Genomic DNA, 25,055 nt, shown 5'->3' with positions numbered 1-25,055 from the left:
AGCCATACTGTGCTTGTTTGGGATGCAGTTTGTTTGGGGAAGTGAGCCAACGAATGGTAGAGGGGATGGGGCTATATCTTGCAAATGGTAAAAGAGCAGGGAAAAGGTTGAAAAAGTTTGGGGGAGGAGTTTTATGAGTGGAACATGTAAATTGGTTAATGGTTTGACGGCAAAATTCATTGGTGGTGGGAAAAAAAGATGCAAACTTTAAGCAAAGGAGACATGGTTATATGGCCAGACCGTTTGGCCTTTGGCCCTCAAAGACCACCACAAACAAATAGGGTAGGAAGTGTATGTGGAGTTACGGGGCAGGGTATCATGTATAGTTGAGTGTACCAAAGCCTTACTGGCCCAAAGCCCACATAGGAGAGGGGCCCAGACTGAGGAGGGAATTAAGTGAAAAAGAAGGGGCATAGGATGCGGATGTTTCTAAACAATCCTAAAACTGTAGCAAAGGCAAAGGAGTTAGTCAAACTAAGATCAACTACTGAGAGGGGCAAATGGGTATAGAGCAGAGATATATATATATATCTATGTCTAGGGTGACTAGTGAGTATAGATACTAATGTAAACAGAGATAACAAAGGTGTTTAAAGATATAGTTTTGCAGTAGGAGAAATAAAGGAATATAGAAAATATTCATGCCTAGGTGATAGAGAAATACCCAGAAAGTAAAGAACAATTTAAAGATGAGTAACATGGAAGAAAGGAACAGAAAGAGGAAGTAACCAAATAGAAAAGAGGAATAATGGAAATGGTCCTAAGTAGAGCAGAAAGGAAGAGGAGAGGGGTAAGAGGGGGTGAATGACAGAAAGAGAGAGAGAGCGTGTGATGTTGAAAGAAAAAGGGTGATGAAGATATGGGGAGGGGTTTAAGCAGAGTCAAAGAACACAAGGCCAATTTAAATATCAGCCAAATTTGAAAGAGAATATGATAGAGGTTACTAATTTGCAAGAAAAGTAACTTGGACAAGTAAAACAAGAACATTTTTTTCCTTTTTTTTCAAACCAAGTACTATAGTGAGAGATGCTCTAGATGTGTCGAATGTACATAAGTCAAAGAGATGTATGCAAAGATAAATAAGTTTAATCAAGGGGGGGGGGGGTATATGAAGCTTGCTCATAAGCAAAATGGTCCGTGATCAATGGATTCTGAAATAACCCAATACAACTAAAGAAAGATAAAATTGTCCAATAGAGGGGATTGACTCGAAAAAAGGTAAAACAAGAGTGTTGAAGACAGTGGAGTTAAGTACAGTTTGAGAGGTAGTCTATAATGAAAATGAAGGGAAAGCATTTTTAATGGGGTGGGGGGGGGGGGCGCTGCCAAAAAGAAACATGAGAAAAGAGAGAGAAAAGATAGAATGAGATAGAGGTAAGGGCAATTGGTACATACTTATAACATAGGGTCAAGTTTTAATAGCTAAGAATTGGACAGATAATATTGACAAGTGTAATAAAAAAAAGTTAAAAAAGGAGCAGTGTTATGTGGTAAGAGTGCAGGTGAAAAGGAGAGCGGGTTGGGCATTGGATTTTAGGGGGAGGTCTAGAAGGCAATAGCAAAGCGGGCAAGGAGAGGGAAAGAGGGAGAACCAAAGGTTTTTACACAGCAGGTAAAAGGTAGATTTTGCCTTGTTGTGGTATAGGGAGATTATAGTCTCTGAGGCTTTGTGAAGTCAGAGCTGGGAAAGAAATAAAGAATTTTGAGATTTACACTTGCCAAAAAAAAGCACATGCTTAGAGAAATCAGTCTCATGGAGAGCACAAGATTTTAAAAATCCTGTAGATATTTGACCAAACCAAACAAAATAGATATCTATGATATACATTTATTAATAAAATATATATATTCTTATACCTGTCTGAGAGAGAGAAAACACTCAATCTATAGATCTCCAAGAATTTTAGGAATTTTTTCACACTGATGGGCATGGATAGCGCTCAATATTACACAATAATAACAAAAGACAATGGGGGGAATTCATCAAAGGTTACTTCAGAAAGTCATTAAATAAGTAGTTTCTTTTTTGCTTTTGGTTTTTCTTTCTTGCTCAAAATTTATCAAAATGTCGCACGGCAGTGGTAAATTTTGCGCACGAAATTCAAACTTTGAAAATCACCTCACAAAGCAAGTTTCAAAAGACATGATTTAATTTTCTTTGCTGTGCTGTATTTTTTACTTCCGTGCAACTTTTTTGCGAATGTCGCTATAATAAATTCACTACTACTGCAAAGGGAAATATTGAAAACTTGCTTACCTAGGGTTTGTAACAAAAGTTGCTTATCAGCCACTGCCTTCAATAAGTCACAAGGAAAGTTGCTTTGGCGCACATGCGACAATATATGCGCATAGAATAAGCATAAAAAGTCCCTTACCAGCTCTGATAAATTCCCCTCTATATTCCAGAAATGAGCAAAAGAATGACCATTGGGATACAGGGATTAACCAGTCAGTAAAGAAAATTACAACCAGCGTGTACTGCAAAATGCTACAGAAAGTAAAGCTAAGAAACAAAAAAATGTGCTGCAAAGCCCTGAACCCCTTCCACCCTAGGACGTATGCATACGTCCAAGATGCTAGCTAGTTAACTCAATGGAATCGCGCCAGTCTTGGCAGTATTAACCCCATAGATGCCGTGATCAGTCCTGATCACAGAATCTATGGGGTTGACAGGGGGGAGGGGGCTCCCCCTGTCCACGAACAGCGATGCAATCGCGGGATCCTGTTGGTTGCCATGGCAGCAGCAGCCCAGCTGATTGCCTCCTGCCTGCCTAGTACGGGCATAAGCTGGATCGCACAGGCTGTTAGTCAATGTAGTACTGACTGTTATACTGTACTGCAGCATAGTATAATCTGTGAAAAGTAAAAAAGTTAAAGGTTTAAAAAAAAATTATTTAATAGTGTAAAAAAATATATAATAAATGCCCCTTTCCTAATAAAACCCTGTATTATCACCTAAAACGTGTAATAAAAAAAATCATAAGGTAGCATGAATCGCAAAAATGGTACCAATAAAAAGTACGGCTTGTCCCGCAAAAAATAAGCCCACACAATGGTGTTGGACGAAAAATAAAAAAAATTATGGCTGTCAGAACATAACACAAAATAGGGAAAAAAGGATTTTGTATAGAAAAGGAAAAATAACATAAAAAATATAAGTCTCAGAATGGCGTTGCTAAGTAAAAGCATATCAGAGGTATTACCACTTAAAGAGACACATGTCAAATTAGAAAAATTGTGCTTGGACATTAAAGTAAAAACAGGCGGCATCCTTAAGGGGTTAACAGAATGATTCTTACCATTGTGACTCGCAAACCTGGACAGGTCAGCCGCAAGGCTCCACTGCTTCACCACACTTGGCACAGCTAGAGGATGACGGAGCCGGGTGATGCAGCCGCACAGCCTGATAATTGGCCCATGCAGTCATGCATCATCGCAAGCGAGTTTTAAAAAAAAAGAGAGGAAGGGAAATGAGCATGAGAGGCAAGATTAACATAATAGGGAAGGGCGTGTAATGGGCGGAGGGCCAAGTGTAAAGGGGCAGCACAACAAAGGAAAGGGATGGAAAAATAAAAAAAATCTAACAGGCCGAGGCCACAGGAAGTCGTAGTGGGCAGCAAAACCAACAGAAGACACCATGGAGGAGCTGCGGGTACATCACAGTGTAAAAGGAGATAAGAGGGCAAGATGGATGTCCTAAAGAACATAGGAGCAATAGTTACTCTGCCCCAGCGGAGTAACCCCTTTAGCTTGCGTGCTGTTGCTTATACTGATCCTAGGATATATTCATCCACAATGGCCTACGAGAGAGGTCATTTTTTTAAGTTTAGTTGTTCCTGGTGGTCCAGATACTTTCATATATCAATAGATAAACCACTAAAAAAAAATGTATATGTTAAATCGATTATAGACATTGGATGATACTCTGTTTTCCCCAGGCCATTGGTCAATCTTCTGACAGGACCCAACTATTCAATGAAGGCTGAAAAATTCAGATTTTCTTTTAAACCCAATAGATTCACAATTTTCAAAAGGAAAAACCTTTCAGTTTTCTTCCTTAGAACGTTCTTATCTATATCTCCTTTACTTCCATTAGATTTGATTGCCCCTATCAGTTGTAATTTTAGGGTTTTTGCCTTACGCTCATATCTCTAGAGGGGTATCAGATCTGCGCCTGATGTCACCCGCATGATCCCCTATTTGTCTCGTCAGTTCTCTTCGTCTTTACCATATAGCTCATAGGGCATGTGCACTTACATCTCTTTAGTCGTGAGTGGTTGGTAATGACTGTGCACCAACCTAATTCTGTCCCGCTACCATTTTTAAGACTGAGTTCATGTACTCAAGTACTCACTGATACTAATTACTGATACTTTTTTTTAAATGCCATGTTGATAGTTTAGTTTAAATGTTAAATATAAAAATAATTATTATTATTATTTTTAATGGGAGTGATTTGAATTTTAATTAGGGAAGGGGCTTTTTTTTTATTTTATTTACACTTTTTAAGTCACTATTAACTATCAACATCCTTCTCAGTAGAACTCTAAAATGTCTATACAGAGTGACACACCATAAAAATGCATCAAGTTGGAAGCTTTTTTTTTTTTTACGTACTTTTTAAAATACAAGAAAGTCTGAAGGAGGCTTAAAGGGGTATTCCAGGCAAAAACTTTTTATTTATTATATATATATATATATATATATATATATATATATATATATATATATATTCAACTGGCTCCAGAAAGTTAAACAGATTTGTAAATTACTTCTATTAAAAAATCTTAATCCTTCCAATAGTTATTAGCTACTGAAGTTTTCTGTCTAACTGCTCTATGATGATGTCACGTCCCGGGAGCTGTGCATAATGGGAACATTTCCCCATAGGAACTGCACAGCTCCCGGGACGTGAGTCATCAGAGAGCAGTTAGACAGAAAACAACAACTCAACTGCAGAAGCTAATAACTATTGGAAGGATTAAGATTTTTTAATAGAAGTAATTTACAAATCTGTTTAACTTTCCGGAGCCAGTTGATATATAAAAAAAAGTTTTTGCCTGGAATACCCCTTTAATACTTTTTCTCCATAGCATGGCTAGTTTCTGCAATGTAGTTGGAACCTTTTTCCGCAGTTGTAGGGATTAATATTTACCTCACATCTTGAGTTCTATACAATGTTCAGTGTTTTATCATTCTACAACTATAAATGCATTTGTTCTATTTATTTCTAGACATGGCACTTGCTATATGGCGATGGGCTTTGAAGAGAACAGAAACAAGATGGTGTCAATATAGAGGTCTATATAATAGTAGCCATGGATTAAATGAAACTGAAGTAAAGCAAAAATTGTCGCAATTCTCTGGAGGGTCTGTTAATCTCTATAAAGGAGAAAATGGAATAGCAGAGCTTTGTATAAATAATCCATCCCGGATGAATGCATGTTCAGGTATGTACATCACATGGAACATACATACTGGCTATAATAATCAATATTTTTTTACATTTTTCTACCTGTTAACTTAAATGATGGTTTAACCACTCTTCACATGTAGGTTTATTTACCATTAATGTATCCTCTGTCTGTTTATCTGCATATTCCTCTTACCTATCTGGCTAAAAAAGCTCTTCCAGCTACACGCAGACATCATTCAGGGATGTGGAAATGATATCGCCCGACGCCCGGGGAATGCAGTTCCGGGCGCTGGGCAGGGGAATTCTACAGGCATTAAGCCCTGCTTCGGGCAAGCAGGGTTAAATGCCTGAGGAATTCACATATAACTGGGCAATCATTCTTGCCCCATCACTAAACTCCTATAGACTTTAGCTGTATCCTGCAGCCTATAGCGAGTTACGCAGGACGTCGGCGTCCCGGCTTAGGTGTGTGCGATGACGTCAATTATGGTGTGCACCTCCGTCTGGACTAAGGATGCTGTCCAGCAACATAACTGCCGAGCCCCTGAGCGTAACGGAGCGCACATAGGGGCGGAGGACAGGTAGCAGGGGGATCAGAGAGGAGGAGGGGGGGGGGGTTGGTAAATAAGTGAATAATGTGGTACAGGAGGGGGGGAGAGGTGGCCGCACGGCGCATTGGAGAGGTGGGGGGAGAGAATATAATGGCACAGGTGGCCCTACCTGATAAAGGGACATGCCTACCTGAAGAGGGACTACCTACTTAAAGGAATACTGTAGTGCTGTAGGGGATATGTCATAGATCGCGGGGGGTCTGACCGATGGGGACCCAACCGTGATCCCATGTACTGGGCCCCGGCAGTCGGCATGAAGGGAGTGTCCCCAGCATGATGCAGCAGCTGAAATGCCCCCATTCATGTATCTCTATAGGATACATGGGGGTGGGGGGGGGTTTGGCATCCCAGCGGTCGGATCCCCTCGCAATCTATAACTTGCATTGCAGTACTCCTTTAATGGAGTGGATTTACTTATCAGGGGCCCTATTCACCTAATGGGGTTACATACTGGTCTACCTATTAATTTTTTTTTAAGGGTGGGTTCACACTACGTTTGTAGTGTACGGGTGCCGGATCCGGTTGGGAGGAGCTCCCGTAACACAGCCGGAACCCCATTCATTTCAATGAGCCGACCAGAGTCAAATGCAGACTCCGGCCGGCTCATTTGTGCCCCGTATACGGTTCTCTAGCTGGACCCAAAACCGGATCCCGCACCCGTACACTACATAAGTAGTGTGAACCCACCCTAATAAAGATCTTTACAGACTATTTTGGTTAAAATAATTTTATGTATCAGGACAAGTGGATTGTCATGAGGAACAAGTAGATTGTGCTCAGTTTTAGTCCCTTGGACAAGTATTTTTTTTATTTATTTATTTATTTTCCACACCCCTGATCATTACTAAGTGCATGGCATTAGATTCAGCTTTCCCAGCAAAAGCTGTCAGAGAAGATGCCCAAATGCTATCTTATAATGGCAGTCATGGGCGCTGCATTGTTTTTGTTGACAGACTATAGTAGTCAGAGGAGGCTGCTGTGACTATACAAACTGTGTCATAGCTAGAAATGGCTGCAGTATGTAAATGTATGCTAAAATTGTATCTTTTTTTTTTTCTTTTTTACATTAGTATTTTTGTGCTTTTTTTATAGAGCCAACAGATGCATTAGAATAATCTAACATACTTTGCATTTGTATCCAGGATCAATGATGCTAGACTTAGAGGAACGGATTAGTGATCTAGAAAACTGGAATGAAGGGAAAGGTCTCATCATGTATGGTGCAGACAACACATTCTGTTCTGGTGGAGACTTGACAACCATAAAAGGTATCTCTAACCCAAAGGTAATTTCTGTCCTGTGTCTCTGAACATTGACTGTTAGTCTCATGCGAACAAAACACTGAACTGCTAATAAACATGACATTTGCATATTCTTTGTCTTTTTCTATCTGCAGGATGGGCTGATGATGTGTATGTTTATGCAGAAAACATTGACACGGCTGCAGAGGTACCTTGCTTGTGCTAGTAGTAAAAGGATGCATATTTACAATAAGGCATTTATAGACCTTGCTTTTTACTGAACCTGTCCTGAACTACAGATGCTGCAAACGCTAAAGTAAATCGTTAACTTTACAAACTGTGATGCATCAATTCTTGACAGTTTTAATGGGAATTGCTGTGAAGTGTCATTTTGCAGCATCTGTAGGTGTACTTTTTAAGTAGGGTATCTTTTAAAGGGTTAACTCTTTGTGGGGTGCCCATTCAGCACCATGTAATGAAGGGGTAGTCAGTGTATTGTAAAGAAAGCCCTGTGGCTCAGTAGCTTGTGGATCCCTATTCCCTTCTCTATAATTTGAAAGTAAGTGCCAAATGCCATCTGCCGGACCAATCTCCTTAGTTAGGATAAGATGTATGATCGTGGGGGTCCCCAACACGGAAGCCGGGAGCGTGCGTGTTCGTGACGTCACACCACACCCCCTCCATTCAGGTCTATGGGAGGGGCGTGATGGCTAGTACGTAGCAGTCACGCCTCCTCATATTGACATGAATGGAGGGGGTTGTGGTGGCTGTAGTCACCAATCATTCGGCACGTAGCGGAGTTCGCTCCCTGTACGGATGACTGGAGTGCCGCACAGGGGAAAAGATGTTTTTCGGCCAAGTACCCCTTTAACACTTATAACTGTGCAGATGATATTGTACTTCTGATGCTTAGCTGCAATTGTTAAATCTCTGTCTTTTCCTCTCAAAATATCCAGATAAAAGACAGAACCAACACTAGATCCTATTTATTTATGTTAATTTAAAACTAGTTTTACAATGTTCTTTCCCAGGAAACAAATTAAATGTGTTCAATACAGCATATGATGGGGAAGACATAGGTGTGTATATATAGGCCATGTCACTTAGGTTCACCATCCATTAACATGACAGGTCACTCCTCCAGTTTATATGATTAATCCAGTCACTGTACAATTACAGTGCCAATAGTTTGTTCTCCAACTTCTTAATATTGGTCTGCATTTGCATAGCAATAAATGAATGCAACTTTTTGTAATAAATGTCATATTAAAGGGGTTTTCTGAGATAAGAATTTTAATGACCTATCATCAGGATTGGCCATTATTATCAGGTTGATAGCAATCTGACTCCTGACACCTCTTGGCTAATCAGCTATTTGGAGGGGTTGGGTGAACTTGGGTGGTAGCTGTTGCACCAGGGTAGTGCAGCCTTGTTCCATTTATTTGAATTTGGCAAGGCTGTGTTACACCCGCGATTTCTCTGCTGCACCCGGCGTTCCTTTAGAGCGTCTGGTGCAATGCCGGAGGCTTGTGACGTCATGGTCACGCCCCCTCAGTGCCACACCGCTTTCATAGACTTGCATTGAGGGAGCATGGCCACGACGTCACGAGAGGGGTGTGATCGTGACCTCGCGAGCCTCCGCCCTGCATCGCCAGTCATCTGGCAGGGAGCAAAGTTCGCTCCGTGCACTGGATGTCTGGGGTGCCGAAGCAGAAATCAAGGGGGTCCCCAGTGCTGGGACCCCCACGATCAGACACCTTATGCCCTATCCTTTGGATAGGGGATAAGATGTCTAGGTGCGGAGTACCCCTTTAATTCAACATCAATGGTGTCCATACTATAACTTTCTTGCTATATCCTTTAGATATAAGGAAATACCAGTAAGCAGAGGTATGAGTATCCAATATATAAGTAGTTTTGTCAAGGAGCTCACGCCCAAAACAATTGGTCGTCCAAGAGGATTCTCCAGGTACCTGTGTGTCGTCGGCAAAAAATATCATAGGGATTTCTTCAAGACTCCTGGCAGTAATTTCTCTGTTGTCTTACTAGATAACACATTCCTATCTACTTGTTCCCTAAGGAAAGATTGTAGTTTTGCCTGAATCCTAGGGAGTTAATTGGAAGAAAGGTAAACATATGTATTTTTGCCCTTCAGCTGTCGTTCCGCTCCTAGTAAACAATACTTCGGGAAAGAAGGACTATAGTACATTGTTGCCGTTATCATCATTTTTTTTTTTTTTTTTTTACAATAATATTCCTTTTTGTTTTTTTAACTATGCATTGTCCGTTTTTCTTTACTGGACAAATTGCAGGAGGATTTTGGTTAGATTAAAGAGGTTATCCAGGAATCGAAAAACAGAGCTAATTTCTTTCAAAAACAGCTCCACATCTGTCTTCAGGTTGTGTGTGGTATTACAGCTTGGCTCCATTCACTACAATGGTACTGAGCTGCAGAACCACAGCCAACCTGGAGACAGACAGGGAGTGGTTTTTGAAAAAAATTAGCTCTGTTTTTCTATTCCTGGATAACCCTTTTAATGCTTTTATGTTTTTAGTAACTGCATTAGAAAAAGTGGGGGTGAATAACATCATTTTGTCCACTCTTTGAAATCTTCTAGGTCTTGAAAGTCTCCATGTCTGGAGTTCTGTTAGGTTCATCCAGACTTGGTCAAGAGTTCCACCATGTCATAAAGAGGATTTATTAGAAAAAGCACAAGTGCTAAAAAATTCCATGCAGCAGCTGCTCGTCCTGCATCAACCTTTTTATCTTGGAAACACTTTCGTATTTGTGACGAAAATGTTCTTGTTAATCAAGTAGTCACCTGAAGATACGATCATGTGGTATTTCGTATTATGTGCCATTGTAGTCTTTTAAACATAGCCTTCACAACTAGAAGTTTGTTTACAAGGTTTTGGGAACACCTCAGATGGTTCCATACAGGCATTGGTGCATCACCGTTTATTGAGCATGTTCACACAGCACATAAGTGACACCAATTGCCTCCATTTTTTGGTATGGAACGAGTTGCTAGTAATATTACTATCCCTAATAGTAGAGAGCAATTATTAAAAAGAGAATCAAAATGGATCTGTTGTCTCCATTGCAATGGGAGGTGTAGGGCTGGATGAACATAATGAATTTAGTGCCTTTTTTTTTTTTTTAAAGGATTATACTACTGATAATACTCCTGTTCTAACATGTTCTGCTCTATTTATCTATATGGTTTATAATTGATACTTTTTTATGCATGTACACTTTGTTTCTTTGCTCTTTCGGATTTCTCTTTTCCCACCCATTGTACATGTGTTTAGATACACGACGCAATAGGTTTTTCCATCCCAGTAGTGACGTGTCTTCTGTGAGTGATCAAGCAGCGTATGCTGTGAAATAACTGTCACAGTTGAGCTCTTTGGAGCTCTTTTGTTTGCTCTTCTGTGCCTGCATCTTTTTAATTGATTTTAAATAAAGTTGACATTTTTTACATTGTATCCGGGCTGTGACACTATATATTTTTCACACTGGAATTTTGTCTCTGAAAATGTTTTTTTTTTTATTTTTTTTTTGAGAACCTCCGACACGTTTTGCCTTCCCTTTGTCTGCATGTCAACCGGCTCATTTACACAATAGACAGTTTTTCCTACTTGAAGGGGTACTCAATAATAAAGGGGTATTTAATAATCTTAATCCTTCCAGTACTTATCAGCTGATGTATGCACCAGGGGAAGTTTTTTTCTTTTTGAATTTCCTTTGTCTGACCGCAGTGCTCTCTGCTGACACCTCTGTCCATGTCAGGAACTGTCCAGAGTAGGAGCAAATCCCCATAGCAAACCTCTCCTGCTCTGGACAGTCCCTGACATGGACAGAGGTGTCAGCAGAGAGCACTGTGGTCAGACAGAAAAGAAAATTCAAAAAGAAGAGAACTTTCTGTGGAGCATACAGCAGCTTTACTAGATGTAATTTACAAAGTGGTTTAACTTTCTTGCATCAGTTGATTGAAAAAAAAATGTTTTCCAGCAGAGTACCCCTTTAAGTAGGAAAAACGGTCTATTTTGTAAATGAGTCGGTTGACATGCAGACAGAGAGAAGGCAAAATGTGTCGGAGGTTCTCCAAAAAATAGTCAGAGACATACAATTCCAGTGTGAAAAATATATATTGTCACACCCTGGATACAATGTAAAAATGTCAACTTTATTTAACATCAATTAAAAAGAAGCAGATACGGTACATGTGAATACACTCCTAGGGCTCGTTCACACGGGCGGATCTAAAGCGTATTTTAAGCTGCGGATCCGCTGACGATGGACCCCTACAGTGCGACTCAAATGTGCTTGCCTGGAGTGGCAATTTGCCACTACGAGCAGACACACTGCGATGTGAGAGTTGCCATGCGCATGTGCAGTATACTTGCACACATCGCGGCTGCTCTTGGCCTAGCTCAGGGAGCAGGGGGAGCGGCTGCGCCTGCAGTGTCTGCAGTGTCTGCATATAGTGGCGGATTGCCACTCCAAGCAGGCACATCTGGAGGCACACCTAAGGGGTCCATCGTTGGATGATCCTCAGCATAAAATACCCTGTGGATCTGCCCGTTTGAACGAGCCCTTAGCCCGCGCATATTTTTGCTGCAGATCTGCTGCAGATTTTATTGCCCATTGACTTCAATGGGTAGCAAAATCTGCAGAAGCAAATCTGCAGCAGAAAATATGCACATGTGAGTATAATTTGTTGCAGGTTTTCCGCCGCAGTAAACCCACACGTACCCTTGTAGTTTAAAATGTTGGTCAGAATGCTAGGATATAGAATTTCAATTATCTAGCGTATAAAGCAAATGTATATATTTTATTAATGACCTAAACTCACATGGGAAATAATGGTCACATAATGCTTATGGTTTTGTATCCCAGCAGTTAAATAGTCCATTGATAAATATTTTATTACAGGTTACCGCTCATTAGTGTAGCCCTGGTTCAGGGAAAAGCAATCGGGGGCGGATCAGAGCTGTGTACAGTGTGTGATTTCAGGTAAGTTCATTGAAAAAGGGATTAACCCGTTTTTTATGGTATCCATGGGGATGGTGGGTGGTTGTGCAGGCTGGCTGAGAGTAGTAGGGCTGCAGGGAAGCAGATGGTAATGTCACGTGGTAGAGTGTCCCCTGTGACCCCGACAATGCTTTTGTTAAAATAATGGCCCCCGTAGTGCAAAGTGCAGGAATAAGACCTCTGAACACCAGGATTATGTGAAAACAATTTGAACACTTTCCTGAATCTTCTGTGCAAATCCAATTGCAATACAGTCTATTTGGCACATAGTGGAATGATAGTGTTTAGACCAAATAAATGAATATTTGGTAACTGCCCCTTTTTTCAGCTGACATACAGGCTGGAAAGGTTCTAATGTGCTTTTTGTGCTGTGTAAGTGAAGTTACTAAAGTATATGCAGCTGCAGACAGATACTGTCCAGTTAGCTTGTACTCTACAGGCCTATACAGCTTGGCTTACTGTGGTGCAAATACTTTTAATTTTTGCAGGACAATACCTTATACAGAAAACATCTGTGACGTATTAAGCCTCTCATCACTAACTCCAATTGTAGGTCTCTGAAGCTACTAGTGTATGTAGAGGAACCTATGTTCATCGTTATTCTCCTCTGACTTAAACAATACTCCTCCTTGAAGCTAGAAATTAGGGGGAGATTTATCAAAACCTGTCCAGTGGAAAAGTTGCTGAGTTGCCCATAGCCACCAATCCGCTTACTACTTTCATTTTTAACAAGGCTTCTGCAAAATGAAAGAAGCAATCTGATTGGTTGCTATGGGCAACTGGACAACTTTTCCTTTGCACAGGTTTTGATAAATCTCCCTTCACAGCATGGACTGGAGATGACTCTTTGGGAAAAATCTTTCAAACTATGTACCGTGCCTTGATCACTGCACACGCAGCAGAGTTCTGTCTCAGATGATGGTCCTTGCATCTGATGTAGGACAGTGACACGCTTGTAGCAGGCATCGTCATGAGCAGGTAATGGGACAGGACTAAACCTAGGAGTGCACTTTGGCCTAGGCAGGATGCCTAGCAGAAGCAGAGCTCGGAATTATTGCTCTGGAAAAAGCCAGACGTAAACTGGTTTGGATCATTCAGTTGATACAAGACATATGCAAATCTTTAAAAAGCAGTAAGACAGATGAGTGGCACTACTCCTATCAGCACTGAAAGAACTTCCTCCACCCTAGTTGCTAGCACACTTAGGCTAGGTTCACACTGTGGAATTTCTGCCGGAGATTTAGCCGGTGGCAGTAGGAACGCGAGGACTACATTGCTGTCCCCATAGATGGCAATGCATTTCTGAGCAGATCTCCCAAAAGATCCACTCAGAAATGCATTGCAGTCTATAGGGGGCAGCAATGCAGTCTGCTCGGTCCTAGCACCGCTAGCTCGATCTCCGGCAGAAATTCTGCAGTGTGGACTCAGCCTTAGGGAGACAAAGGTCCTGGATCCGCGGCTCCGGTGGTGCTCGGAACCAGAAATCTACACAAATCACTGTAGTATTCTAGTATAAAGAAACAGACTGTATCCCGCACTCACCGCAAGGCTTCACATCCTCCTTCAGATCTGGCTAGCGACTTCCTGCAGGGCACTCAGAGGCGACTGTCGGCGGTTTCACGCTGCTGTGTGCTTCTTCCGGTCTCAAATCTTTAACCCTTGCACTATTGTTATACCTAAGTGCATGCTATTAACCCCTTCCCGACTCATGACGTACATGTACGTTATGGGGCGGGTGAGCGAGCCGGGTCTGTGGTGTAACTGGCAGTTGTCCACTGCAATCAAAACACTGTTTAAAAACTACTATAAAACATTTAAAAAATAAACATACCATATTTGGAATTATTATTGTATTCCTGATCCTGCATTGTCAACAGCGTAAACAAAAAAAGAAAATATCAAACAACATAATTGCAGGATTTTGGTTACCTCACATCTCAGAAAGATGCAATAAAAAGTGGTCAAAAAGCCAGGACTACACAAAAACTACAACTCATGGCACAAAAAATTAACCCTAACACAGCTCCGTAGTTGGAAAAACATTTCTAAAACAAAACCTAAATGAACCAAGTTTAGTATCATTGGAATTGTACTGACACATAGAATAAAGTTTGCATGTCAATTTTACCACATTTTGAAAAAAAATTATTGCTCTCAAAATTGCAGTTCCATATTTTTTTTTTTTTACTTTGCCCTACATAATTTTTTTTTTTCTGGCTTTTTAATAAATGATTTACATAAATACATTTACAACTTGTCGCACAAAAAGTATGTTCTAATACAACTTTGTCAGTGGAAAAACAAAGGTTTGCATCTTAAAAGGTAAGGAGGAAGAAAACAAAAGCCAAATCAGAATTTAGGAGGTAGAGAAGGGTTTTTAATTCAATGTGTAAAACAGTTTTGCAAGTTTAACTCAAAATATGCTCACATTCAGATTCATACTTTTTGAAGAAAGTTTTCTCGCTGCCACCTGCCAATTTCATATGTATAGTAACTGGAACACAGGTAGCAGGACCCTTACCTTGTAAATCAGGGTTTCAGGATATATATTAGTTGATATCATTTGCATGTAGCTTGTTCAAATGGTGTCCTTTTTAGAGTTTTTTGTTGTTGTTGCTGTCTAGTCAGTACATGCGACCTATTTATGTTGGTCAGTGAAGCAGAAGGTAGCTGTAGAATGAGTGCAGCCCTGTATTAGAAATCAGCTGGAATTCAAATAATTCTTCACTCATGCAGATGAGCTGGAAATTGATTTGCTCTGCTACCTTTAATCTCATTTCATATTGTAAGGGGGTATGTATTGGTCAGAGCCAGTTTACCGTACACTGGTTTTTCCCATTTTTCTTTATAATATGACATAGGGCTAATCTTCAATACTTTGGATAGCTCTCTCCTCCCTGCTGCCCTCTCCCGACTGGCTGCTGTGTATCAATACAAGTCTATCACATGCTCGCCAGGAAGTCTGTACACAGAAAACTGATTTCTATTAGGCTGCATTCACACCACGTTTTTGCAATACAGTTCCCGTATCAGGTTTTTGATGAAAAACAAATTCCTCAAAACCTAACTAAACTGTATCAAAAAGTGTGCAGAAATTTCAACCTGTATATGGTTAAAAACCTTATACGGTTTGAAAAATGATGTCCGGTGGCATCCATTTTTTAAGAAAAAAGTATACGTTCTTAACTTTTCACTCCATTTTGAATAAAGTTTCACTTGTTTGATTGAAATTCATAGAAAAAAAACTGCGCAAAGTCAAAAAACGTATGGTGAAAACTGGATGGAACCATATGCATATACGGTTCTGTACGGTTCCCATTGACTCCCATGTTAAAAAATAAATAAATAAAAAAAAAACGTATACGGTTTAATACAGTTTTTCACCTGGACCAAAAAACGTGGTAGGTTACGGTTTTGGGTATGGGAAAAAAAAACTGACAAAACCGTACAGGATGCCAAACGGACACAATCTTTTTGGCATACTGTTTTCAATGGAGAGTCAATGCATACGGTTTTCAATACGGTTCTGTACGGTTTTCACATTGAAAACGTATACGGGAACTGTATTGCAAAACGTGGTGTGAATGCTGCCTTACAGCTACAGGTTATAATAAACAGATCATTAGGCAGTTGCTACATATCTCATATTTTTTAGAGTCTTTAGAGAAAGTTAAGATTTTCTCGCCTTTTGTTTCCTTCATTGAAGCCAGCAGTTGGGTGGGGGGTCTTTTTGCTGTAGCTTAGTCTCCTTATTTATGTTTCTATGGCATGTTCTCAGCAGCACTCTGACAGCAGCTCTCCTGCCCATGTCCTCTCCAGGACCATGCACTACACAGAGATGGGTTCTCTCAATCTCTATAACCTGTCTACAAACAAACACTAGTAAAGTAACCAGATGTCTATTTCTTATTATTCTGCTCAATCTATATGCACATAAAACTGCGGTGTATATGTGCGCAGCACTTTTATAAGCCAGTACAGATTTTTCTTTACTTTTCTATTCTGCAGGTTGATGACTGAAGGAAGTGAAATACGATTTGTCCATAAGCATATGGGACTAGTTCCTGGTTGGGGAGGAGCATCAAGATTGATTCAGCTTGTTGGAAGTAGACAAGCTCTTAAATTATTGAGCGGTGCTCTCAGGATTCCCCCCGAATATGCTTTAAGCATTGGACTGGCTGATGACATTTTATCTTCAACTGGAGACAGAGCATTGGAAGAAGCCCGGGCATGGATAATGCCATATACTAAAGGACCAGCTGAAATAACTAGAGCAATAAAAGAACTAGTTGTCTCTGGGAGAGAACATTTATTTGAAGATGCGCTAAGGAGGGAAAAGAACATATTTGGAACTGTGTGGGGTGGACCTGCCAATTTACAGGCCTTGTCAAAAGGAGCTAAACACAAGTAATGCACAGCTCAGCATGAGGTACAGTTAGAATGTCCTTTACAGCAAAGCTTTTATTATTGGAATCATTTTGATTGTGGGTAAAGGGACAATTGAACCAAATATCTAAATAGTAAAAGGATTAAATAATTGTTTATATAAAAATATATTCTCTAAAATAAAGTTCTAATTGGGAACTGATATTTTTCATTTATTGAGCCCTGTTCTATGTAGCACAAATTTAAAGTAAGGTCTCAATCACACTTGCAAAATAGGTGCATCCAAAACATGGTAGGAATGCAAATCTGTACTCTGAGGAAACAGAGAAAGAAAACCCATGTCTAACAGTGTCATTTAAAATAAAGCATATCTGTTGTTTCATTTAATATTTCAGGATAAGCTGCCCTGTGTGTGTACATGAGAAGCAGCACTATTTCTGGCCATTACATAACTTGTATATGGCATTTTCCAATAGGTAGGATCCCTCATTTTCAGTTGTCCCTTACCTAGTAGGTGGAGCCTAGACATTATGATGTCTCTCATACATTGCACACAAAATATGGGATCCTGCTCATTTATGTCTCTATACAAATCCACAAAACATTGTTTTAATAGCCTTCTGGCTTGTTCAGGTGATCTTTAGCAAACTGCAGATGGGCAGAAATGTTTTTAGACAGCAGCATCTTTCTTTTTGCAATCCTGCCATGCATACCATTGCTGTCTAGTGAACTCATAAACATTAAAGCGTACCTGTCTGATTAGAGCCCTGCACGGGACTGGTTTTTCAATCCCGCTCCCGATGATTTTGTTGACCAATCCCGTCTGCTCCCGTAGGGTGTTTGCTCCACTCCTGTCTGCTCCTGCAAAAATGTTTGTCCAATCCCGCTGAAATGTTTGTCCAATCCCGCTAACATAGGAATGTACAGACAGTAGGGTGCAATGCTCTGCACATACTCCCCATGTATAGAAGTGTGTGTAGTACACACACTGCTATACATGGGGGTATGTGGAGAGCATTGCACTCTAGTGTATGTACAGATGTGAATAGCAGTGACTGTGACAGACTCAGAAGCCCTGGGTCACTGACCAAGGCAATGGTCTGCACATAGCTCAGATATTTACGCATGCGGCGATACCACATACTTTTTATTTTTTACATTATTTTAGTTAAAAAAATGGGAAGGTGGGGGGGTGATTCAAGCTTTTATTAGGGAAGGGGTAAAATTTTTTTTTATTTTTTTTCACACTTTTTACTTTTTTTATATCTCCCATAGGGTATGTGAAGACTGCAGAGCATTGCACCCTAGGGTCTGTAGAAGACCCTAGGGTGTAAAGCTCTGCAGTCTGCACATACCCCCACCTGTATAGGAATGTACACACACACACTGCTATACACTTGGGAAGTATGTGCAGAACATTGCACCCTTGTCTGTACTACAGACTAGGGTTCAATGCTCTGCACATACCCCACATGTATAGAAATGTACACTCACACTGCTATACACATGGGAGGGTATGTGCAGACTGCAGAGCATTGCACCCTAAGGTCTGTAGAAGACACTAGGGTGCAATGCTCTGTCTGCAGTCTGCACATACCCCCATGTGTATAGCAGACTGCAGACACAGAGGCCCTGGAAGGGTCACCGGGGCTGCAGCACAGAGCACATTGAGTGTGTGCTGCAACCTAATTGGACATTATGACCTACCGTACGGGGCCCGGGTGGCAGAATATGTATGGTCACTGATCCTCCAGGGATGGCTGAGTGGGGGATCCAAATAAAATGGCGGTGGAGGAAGGAGACAAGTTGGGAGGAGCAGCCCCACCCTGGTGAGTCCGGACGTAAGGCAAAAGCTGGTGACTGTAAGCGGAGGGTGGGGCTGAGACTGAGTCACTGAGGCTGCTGCAGGATTTGGAGGACCCGCAGGCATAGTGCCTGACCACCCGCGCCCGCAGCAGCCTCCTGACAGCTCGCACATTTTGGGTTGGGTCCCGCGGGATCCCAATCCCAATGCAGGCCTTTGTTACTCAGGACTTAATCCTGACCATGTACAACACCTTTGCCTCTATCACCTATATTTATTATAAAATACCTCTTTTCATTAGCTCACAGTGTTAGAAATACTCTCAGGGGAAGGGGTGTGTCCATCACTTGTGGTGGAGGGAGGTAATTCGTGTGTCTGCTCATGCAACCTTGTCCATAAGTCATCTCTTGTCCATGAGGCATGGACAAGTTGCTGATGCTGCAGGACTGGTTAATGTCCCAGTAGGTAGGGAAACACCTAGTTGTGGGATTTTCAGGAGCTGTTTTCTTTATTAAATATTAAAAAAATTACCATATTAACAAAAGGTAATTCATTTTCATCAGTAACAACATATAAAAAGTTTTTGGATCTGACAGTGCCCATTGAATATTTAGCTAATGTGAGAAAGGCCTTTAATGGCTTAATGATTACATAGTTACTTAGTTCAGTTGGATAAAGGGAAGGGGATGTAATGTCCTTTGTGACATTTCGGACTTCCACATTCCTTGATTTTGATGGGATCTTTGTTGGTTGACCACTCCTTGGGAGGGTAATAATGGTCTTAACCTAAACGTGTGAATACAACTTAATTTCTCTGAGTTCTCAGAGGAGCCACTGTACACCACTATCCTAGAGGTGACTGCCCGGGGTTGTTTCTTTCCATTCACTAGAGTCCTCCAGTGGTCCTCATGGGGGATGGGGTGGTAACCTCACAATAACATTAATGTACGGTATATGTAGAAATAAAGAATCACATTCTATCCCCTTCATTCACCAATAGCCCTTCCCTTCGCCTCCTTTGTTGAACATAATGGACATGTCTTTTTTTCAACTGTACTATGCAACTTCTTATACAGATTTCACAGCTTCAGTACTTTTCAAATGTATGGAAAAGTTCCCTGCATATAGTCACAGAGATCTGAGTTCTTTCGAGGAAATGTGTATTAGCAAAGTGGGTTCTAGACATACTGGGGGAGAGTTATCAAAACCTGTATAGCGCAAAAGTTCACCAGTTGCCCATAGCATCACCGGACATCACTGATCGCTGCACTGATGTCCGGTATCAACCCTTTAGATGCGGCGATCAACTTTGTCTAAAGTTAGAGAAAAACATTCCCGGGCTGATCGGGACCACCACGGTGAAACACTGAATAAGGGTGGGTTCACACTATGTTTTGTCCCATACGGGAGCGCATACGGCAGGAGGGAGCTAAAAGCTTGCGCTCCCGTATGTGACCGTATGCGCTCCCGTATGTCATTCACTTCAATGAGCCAACCGGAGTGAAACGTTCGGTCCGGTCGGCTCATTTTTGCGCCGTATGCGCTTTTACAACCGGACCTAAAACCGTGGTTGACCACGGTTTTAGGTCCGGTTGTAAAAGCGCATACGGCGCAAAAATGAGCCGACCGGACCGAACGTTTCACTCCGGTCGGCTCATTGAAGTGAATAGCATACGGGAGCGCATACGGTTACATACGGGAGCGCGAGGTTTTAGCTCCCTCCTGCCGTATGCGCTCCCGTATGGGACAAAACGTAGTGTGAACCCAGCCTAAGGGGGGTTGTTCCCTGAAACGTAGCACGGCAGGCTGAAGCTGAGGTTTATGCAATCTAACCTGGGAATTGTAACATCATATCCACACACTTCCCATTTTGCTTATAAGCACAAGTACTGTATTTCAGATCTTTTTATATTTCTAACCTGCAACCTGCTGTTCTCTTATCTACAGCAGCTCTGTGTATGCATAGTGTACAGCTAGAAGATAACATTGTAATGTAGTAGCTGAAACATTGAGAGTCGTCTGATCAGAAAATAAAAACAGAGTAGCTCCAACGTGGCATATGTAATGCATATGCTGGTTCTCACGTGGTCCCTGTGAGAGAGAAGACGATACTCTGGTGCCGCTTGCTGGAGGTAAGTAGCGATTAACCGACAGACTGACAGTAAATTAATAAAGTAGGCTTTATTAGGCAATAAGGCACAACGCGTTTCGAGGGCACCTGCTCCCCTCTTCCTCAGGTTCTTACTGTACACATGCAAGAAGTGTTCGATTTATATATATATATATATATATATATATAGCCTGTGAAACACACACTGACCCGGCGCCGGTCAGGTGATGTCACAGTTCCACATGGCTATGTAAACAGATTACAAATATCATAAAAACATGTTAAATATGTAATGCATAGTCACATAAAAAACAGGCCTGTAGTACATGCATGTTTGTTACTGTTAGCTTATGGATACTTTTATTCCTACTGAAGAAAGAGAAGATGAGCAGTTAGACATCTAATCTAGCCACTTGTGCAGTCGGTAACTGCAATTTGGTAGCATCAGGGTTGTAGGCTTATTTTTTTTTGCCTCTCAGTTCTAGTAAATACGATGCTATATATAGGGCATGTAGACATAGGTACAGGTGACATGTACAACTCTGCACATCTTGAATTCTTATTTTTAGGAGGTACCATGTGTCATTGGCTATATGCATTAAATGTTATTTTTGTTTTTTTTGCTTCTAAATACACTATGAAAAACTGTGTGTGAACATAGGCTTTTGCGTTAGGCATATATTTATCATAGTGTAACATTTATATGAATTTGCATGACATGAAGCCCCATGGGGCTATAATGATTGGTGACATTTTCACAACATTACAGCTGTCTAGCTGTTTAAAACAAAAAAAAATAATTATACACACACACATTTGTGCCATTGAGACATGAGTAAGCCTCCAAAACACATTTTTTTTTTTTTATGGAGCTTACAGTATGTTCAAAACACTATCACTGACAATTCGACACCAAGTATCGATAGCTTCAAATTCAAAAACCATAAACAACAACTCATGAAGCTAATTTAGCAAATTTTATTACAGTAACAAACCCTATCTAAGCATAATTCTAAAATTACCAATTAAACCAACAAATTATTGCACAGTAAAGATTCTCCAATGATGAACACCTGTATATCCCTACACGTTTCCCAGTGTAACTGATAATATACAATGGTTCATCAGGGGATTTAAACATACAATACAAAAATATTATTGTAAAAAAGGATCAGAGATTCCTCAAAGAAGTTAACAGATATATATAGAGCTCAGTAATAATGCATAACATAGATCAAAACAATTAGACAAACAATTACAGGTAGCAGGACAAGTAAAGCAGGACGAGATAAGCACAAAGCTGTTTTATGTGCCCCTGAATTGGGGTCTTGAGGCCTTGCTTGAAGCGTGCTTCCTAATAGTAGCTCCTGCCACTATTATAGGTTGAACTAATCAGAAGGCATAACTCTCACGAGGATCAATTGATCCAGGACTGTCCAAATGTCTCCACCTGCAGCCTTGACAGGCGGCTGCGGTCATATATCTTTCATTCCAGTGGATCAGAGATTCATTTTTATTTATGGAGCTAATTTGAGTTAATCGGAAATGGCAGGATGAGTATCTAGGATTGATATTATCCTATATATATATATATATATATATATATATATATATATATATATATATATAAAGCAAAATCATCGGTAGTTGCAGTATACTGCAACTACCGATGATTTTGCTTTTTGCATCACTGGACTAATACGGCTACTCCTAACTAATCTATATATATATAGGTGTGGACATTATCTTTGGCCTGTTAGCAATAAGTTAATCGTATAGAGGATATTTGAGTGTCCTGGAGGACCATATAGTCTATCTATGGAAAAATATTGATCTGATTTTCACGTTTGGTGGAGCCTAAAGGATATTACCCTGTGGAGACATTTGGACAGTCCTGGATCAATTGATCCTCGTGAGAGTTATGCCATCTGATTAGTTAAACCTATAATAGTGGCAGGAGCTACTATTAGGAAGCACGCTACATGCAAGGCCTCAAGACCCCAATTCAGGGGCACATAAAACAGCTTTGTGCTTATCTCGTCCTGCTTTACTTGTCCTGCTACCTGTATTTGTTTGTCTAATTGTTTTGATCTATGTTATAAATTATTACTGAGCTATATATATATATATATATATATATATATATATATATATATGTTAACTTCTTTGAAGAATCTCTGATCCTTTTTTGCAATAATATTTTTGTACTGTATGTTTAAATCCCCTGATGAACCGTTGTATATTATCAGTTACACGGGGAAACGCGTAGGGATATACATGTGTTCATCATTGGAGAATCTTTACTGTGTAATAATGTGTTGGTTTAATTGGTAATTTTAGAATTATGCTTAGATAAGGTTTGTTACTGTAATAAAATTTGCTAAATTAGCTTCATGAGTTGTTGTTTATGGTACTGTATATTCAACTGTAGGTTATATACAGAAACATGGCAACACCTAAAAAAAATAAAACTTGTGACCCGTTTAAAAGTCTGCATACCCATAGTTCCTAATACAGTACTGTGCACTGCCCCTTTAAGATTGACTGTGGGCAGTCTTTTGTAATAGTGGTCTGTAAGGCCACCAGATTCTTGCAGGTGGTATAGCTGCCCATTCATCTCAGAAAAAATGCCTAAGGATTACTCAGTCTTTGGCCTTGTGTTTAGTGTCATTGGGGGACATTTATCATTGCATACGTGGAGAGAAATGTTGGGATCAGCACCACCTAGTTTACGGCCAGGAGATGACTACTCACAGTATGTGCTTGAAAAACGGTGCTCTGTGGGTTGTAGTCAGTAGTAACTTGTCATCAAATATGGTAGAAGAGACCACGGCACTTGAGGTATCTGATGCACTTAAAAACTCTTTATTGCAGCACACAAGTTACATAGGCGAGGTGTGAGCACACTCCAACGAGCACTAGTTTCTTGTCATGTGACGCATCGCCAGGGTACATTATTAGGAGACATTTCCCTGTCTTTTAACCCCCTGATTTACCAAATATGCAATGTTACAACGATAAGTTAGTACAGAACTGATTAAAAACTGCAAGATTTACGTCACATAATATATTAATCATTACTATTAATATCAGCCTGCAAATATTCATAGAAAAGATAAATCATTACGTTCATTAAAATCCAATATTCCAGTTGCACCTGTGCAGATGATCCACACTGCCTCTGCCTGGAGGAGTCTGGTATGTCGGTCTATTCTGCTGTCTGATTGCAAGATACACTGGAGCCCCAGGAATCTTAACCCCTTCGTGTCGCTAGCATGTACATTCTGGATATGAGAAATCAATCTTGGACATCCCTTTCCAGTTATCACTGAATTGATATGCTCTCGGAATCTGTGAGACATAGGACGTATTGTTTTACCAATGTAGAAGTGATTTCAAGAACACAATAATGCATAAACAACGTCGTCTGAACGATAAGTGATGAAGTCCGTGACCACATGGTTTGTGCATCCTAACTGGATGGTACGTGAGGTTTCCAATGATTCACAATAGTGACAATGTTTGCATCTGTGATTACCTTTTGGCAACACTCCCTGGATCCAGTTCTCCCTGCGTGTGGCCAGCTGACCTTTCACCAATACGTTCCACAGATTTGTCGTTCTGCGGAACGATATTAGGGGAGGTTCAGAGGATATGACTAAGTTCCTTGTCTGCCTTAATGATATGCCAATTTTTCCTGATAACTTTTTAAATTATTTCCATCAAATGAAAAGATGGGACATCTGTTCTGTGTTCTAGTTTTAGTTTCTTGTGTTTCCTAAAAGTGTGTTGTTTTCTGTCTTGTTTGCATGCATGTTGAAAACCATTGTATATAATCTGTTCCTCATTCCCTCGATCTCTCAATTGGCTCATAAGATCGCGATTGTTCTAAGAAGGAGCTATACTATATATTCCTACAGAGTCTTCGGAATTGTCCATAAGGTAGGGATCTACAGCCATGATTGGGGTGGAAGCTCTTAAAGTGTAATAGGGAATTTGTTGAGGTTGACTTCCTATATCCCTTTACCTTTAATCCCTCTTTACTTCCATATATGGTCACATCCAGGAATTCCACCACTGATTCCCCATAGCTGGTGGTGAATTGCATGTTCACATCATTGTGATTGAGGTAACAAAATTCATCGAACTCCGATTATGTACCCCCCCCCCCCCCACACTAACAAACAATCAGCCAAATGTAGGGCCCAATGTTTTTACAGATGTCAGTATGGATTATTTTGAGACAAATGGAGGAAATCCAGCTCCCACAGGTACGATTAAAACTTAATTACTTCATCCAGATAAAATTAAAAGAACATGCTGGGGGTAGGTAGTGACATGTCACTCAAAATTCGGGGTGAAATGCCGACGCATTTCGAGCATAAGCTCTTAGTCATGGCAGTAATATTACCATACTGAGGGGTTTAAATACACATTTCCAAATGACAC

General features: G+C 40.5%; 1 protein-coding gene across 4 annotated transcripts in view; it reads left to right on the top strand.

Annotated features, from left to right (window-relative positions):
- Positions 1–17,277, top strand: part of ECHDC1 (ethylmalonyl-CoA decarboxylase 1) — a 102,137-nt gene extending 84,860 nt beyond the window's left edge. Inside the window, exons 2-6 of one of the 4 annotated variants that reach the window (XM_056566499.1) lie at positions 5,235–5,450; positions 7,170–7,312; positions 7,424–7,476; positions 12,208–12,288; positions 16,315–17,277. In XM_056566499.1, coding sequence (XP_056422474.1) covers positions 5,235–5,450; positions 7,170–7,312; positions 7,424–7,476; positions 12,208–12,288; positions 16,315–16,717 — 896 coding nt within the window. In that variant the 3' untranslated portion in view covers positions 16,718–17,277. The remainder of the gene's footprint in view (positions 1–5,234; positions 5,451–7,169; positions 7,313–7,423; positions 7,477–12,207; positions 12,289–16,314) is intronic. The other 3 variants (XM_056566501.1, XM_056566503.1, XM_056566502.1) reach the window with 3 other exon arrangements.
- The last annotated feature ends 7,778 nt before the right edge of the window (positions 17,278–25,055 follow it).

This window comes from Hyla sarda, chromosome 3, assembly GCF_029499605.1.
Source record: "Hyla sarda isolate aHylSar1 chromosome 3, aHylSar1.hap1, whole genome shotgun sequence".
Classification (NCBI taxonomy): domain Eukaryota; kingdom Metazoa; phylum Chordata; class Amphibia; order Anura; family Hylidae; genus Hyla; species Hyla sarda.
This window is presented reverse-complemented; position numbering and strand designations above follow the sequence as displayed.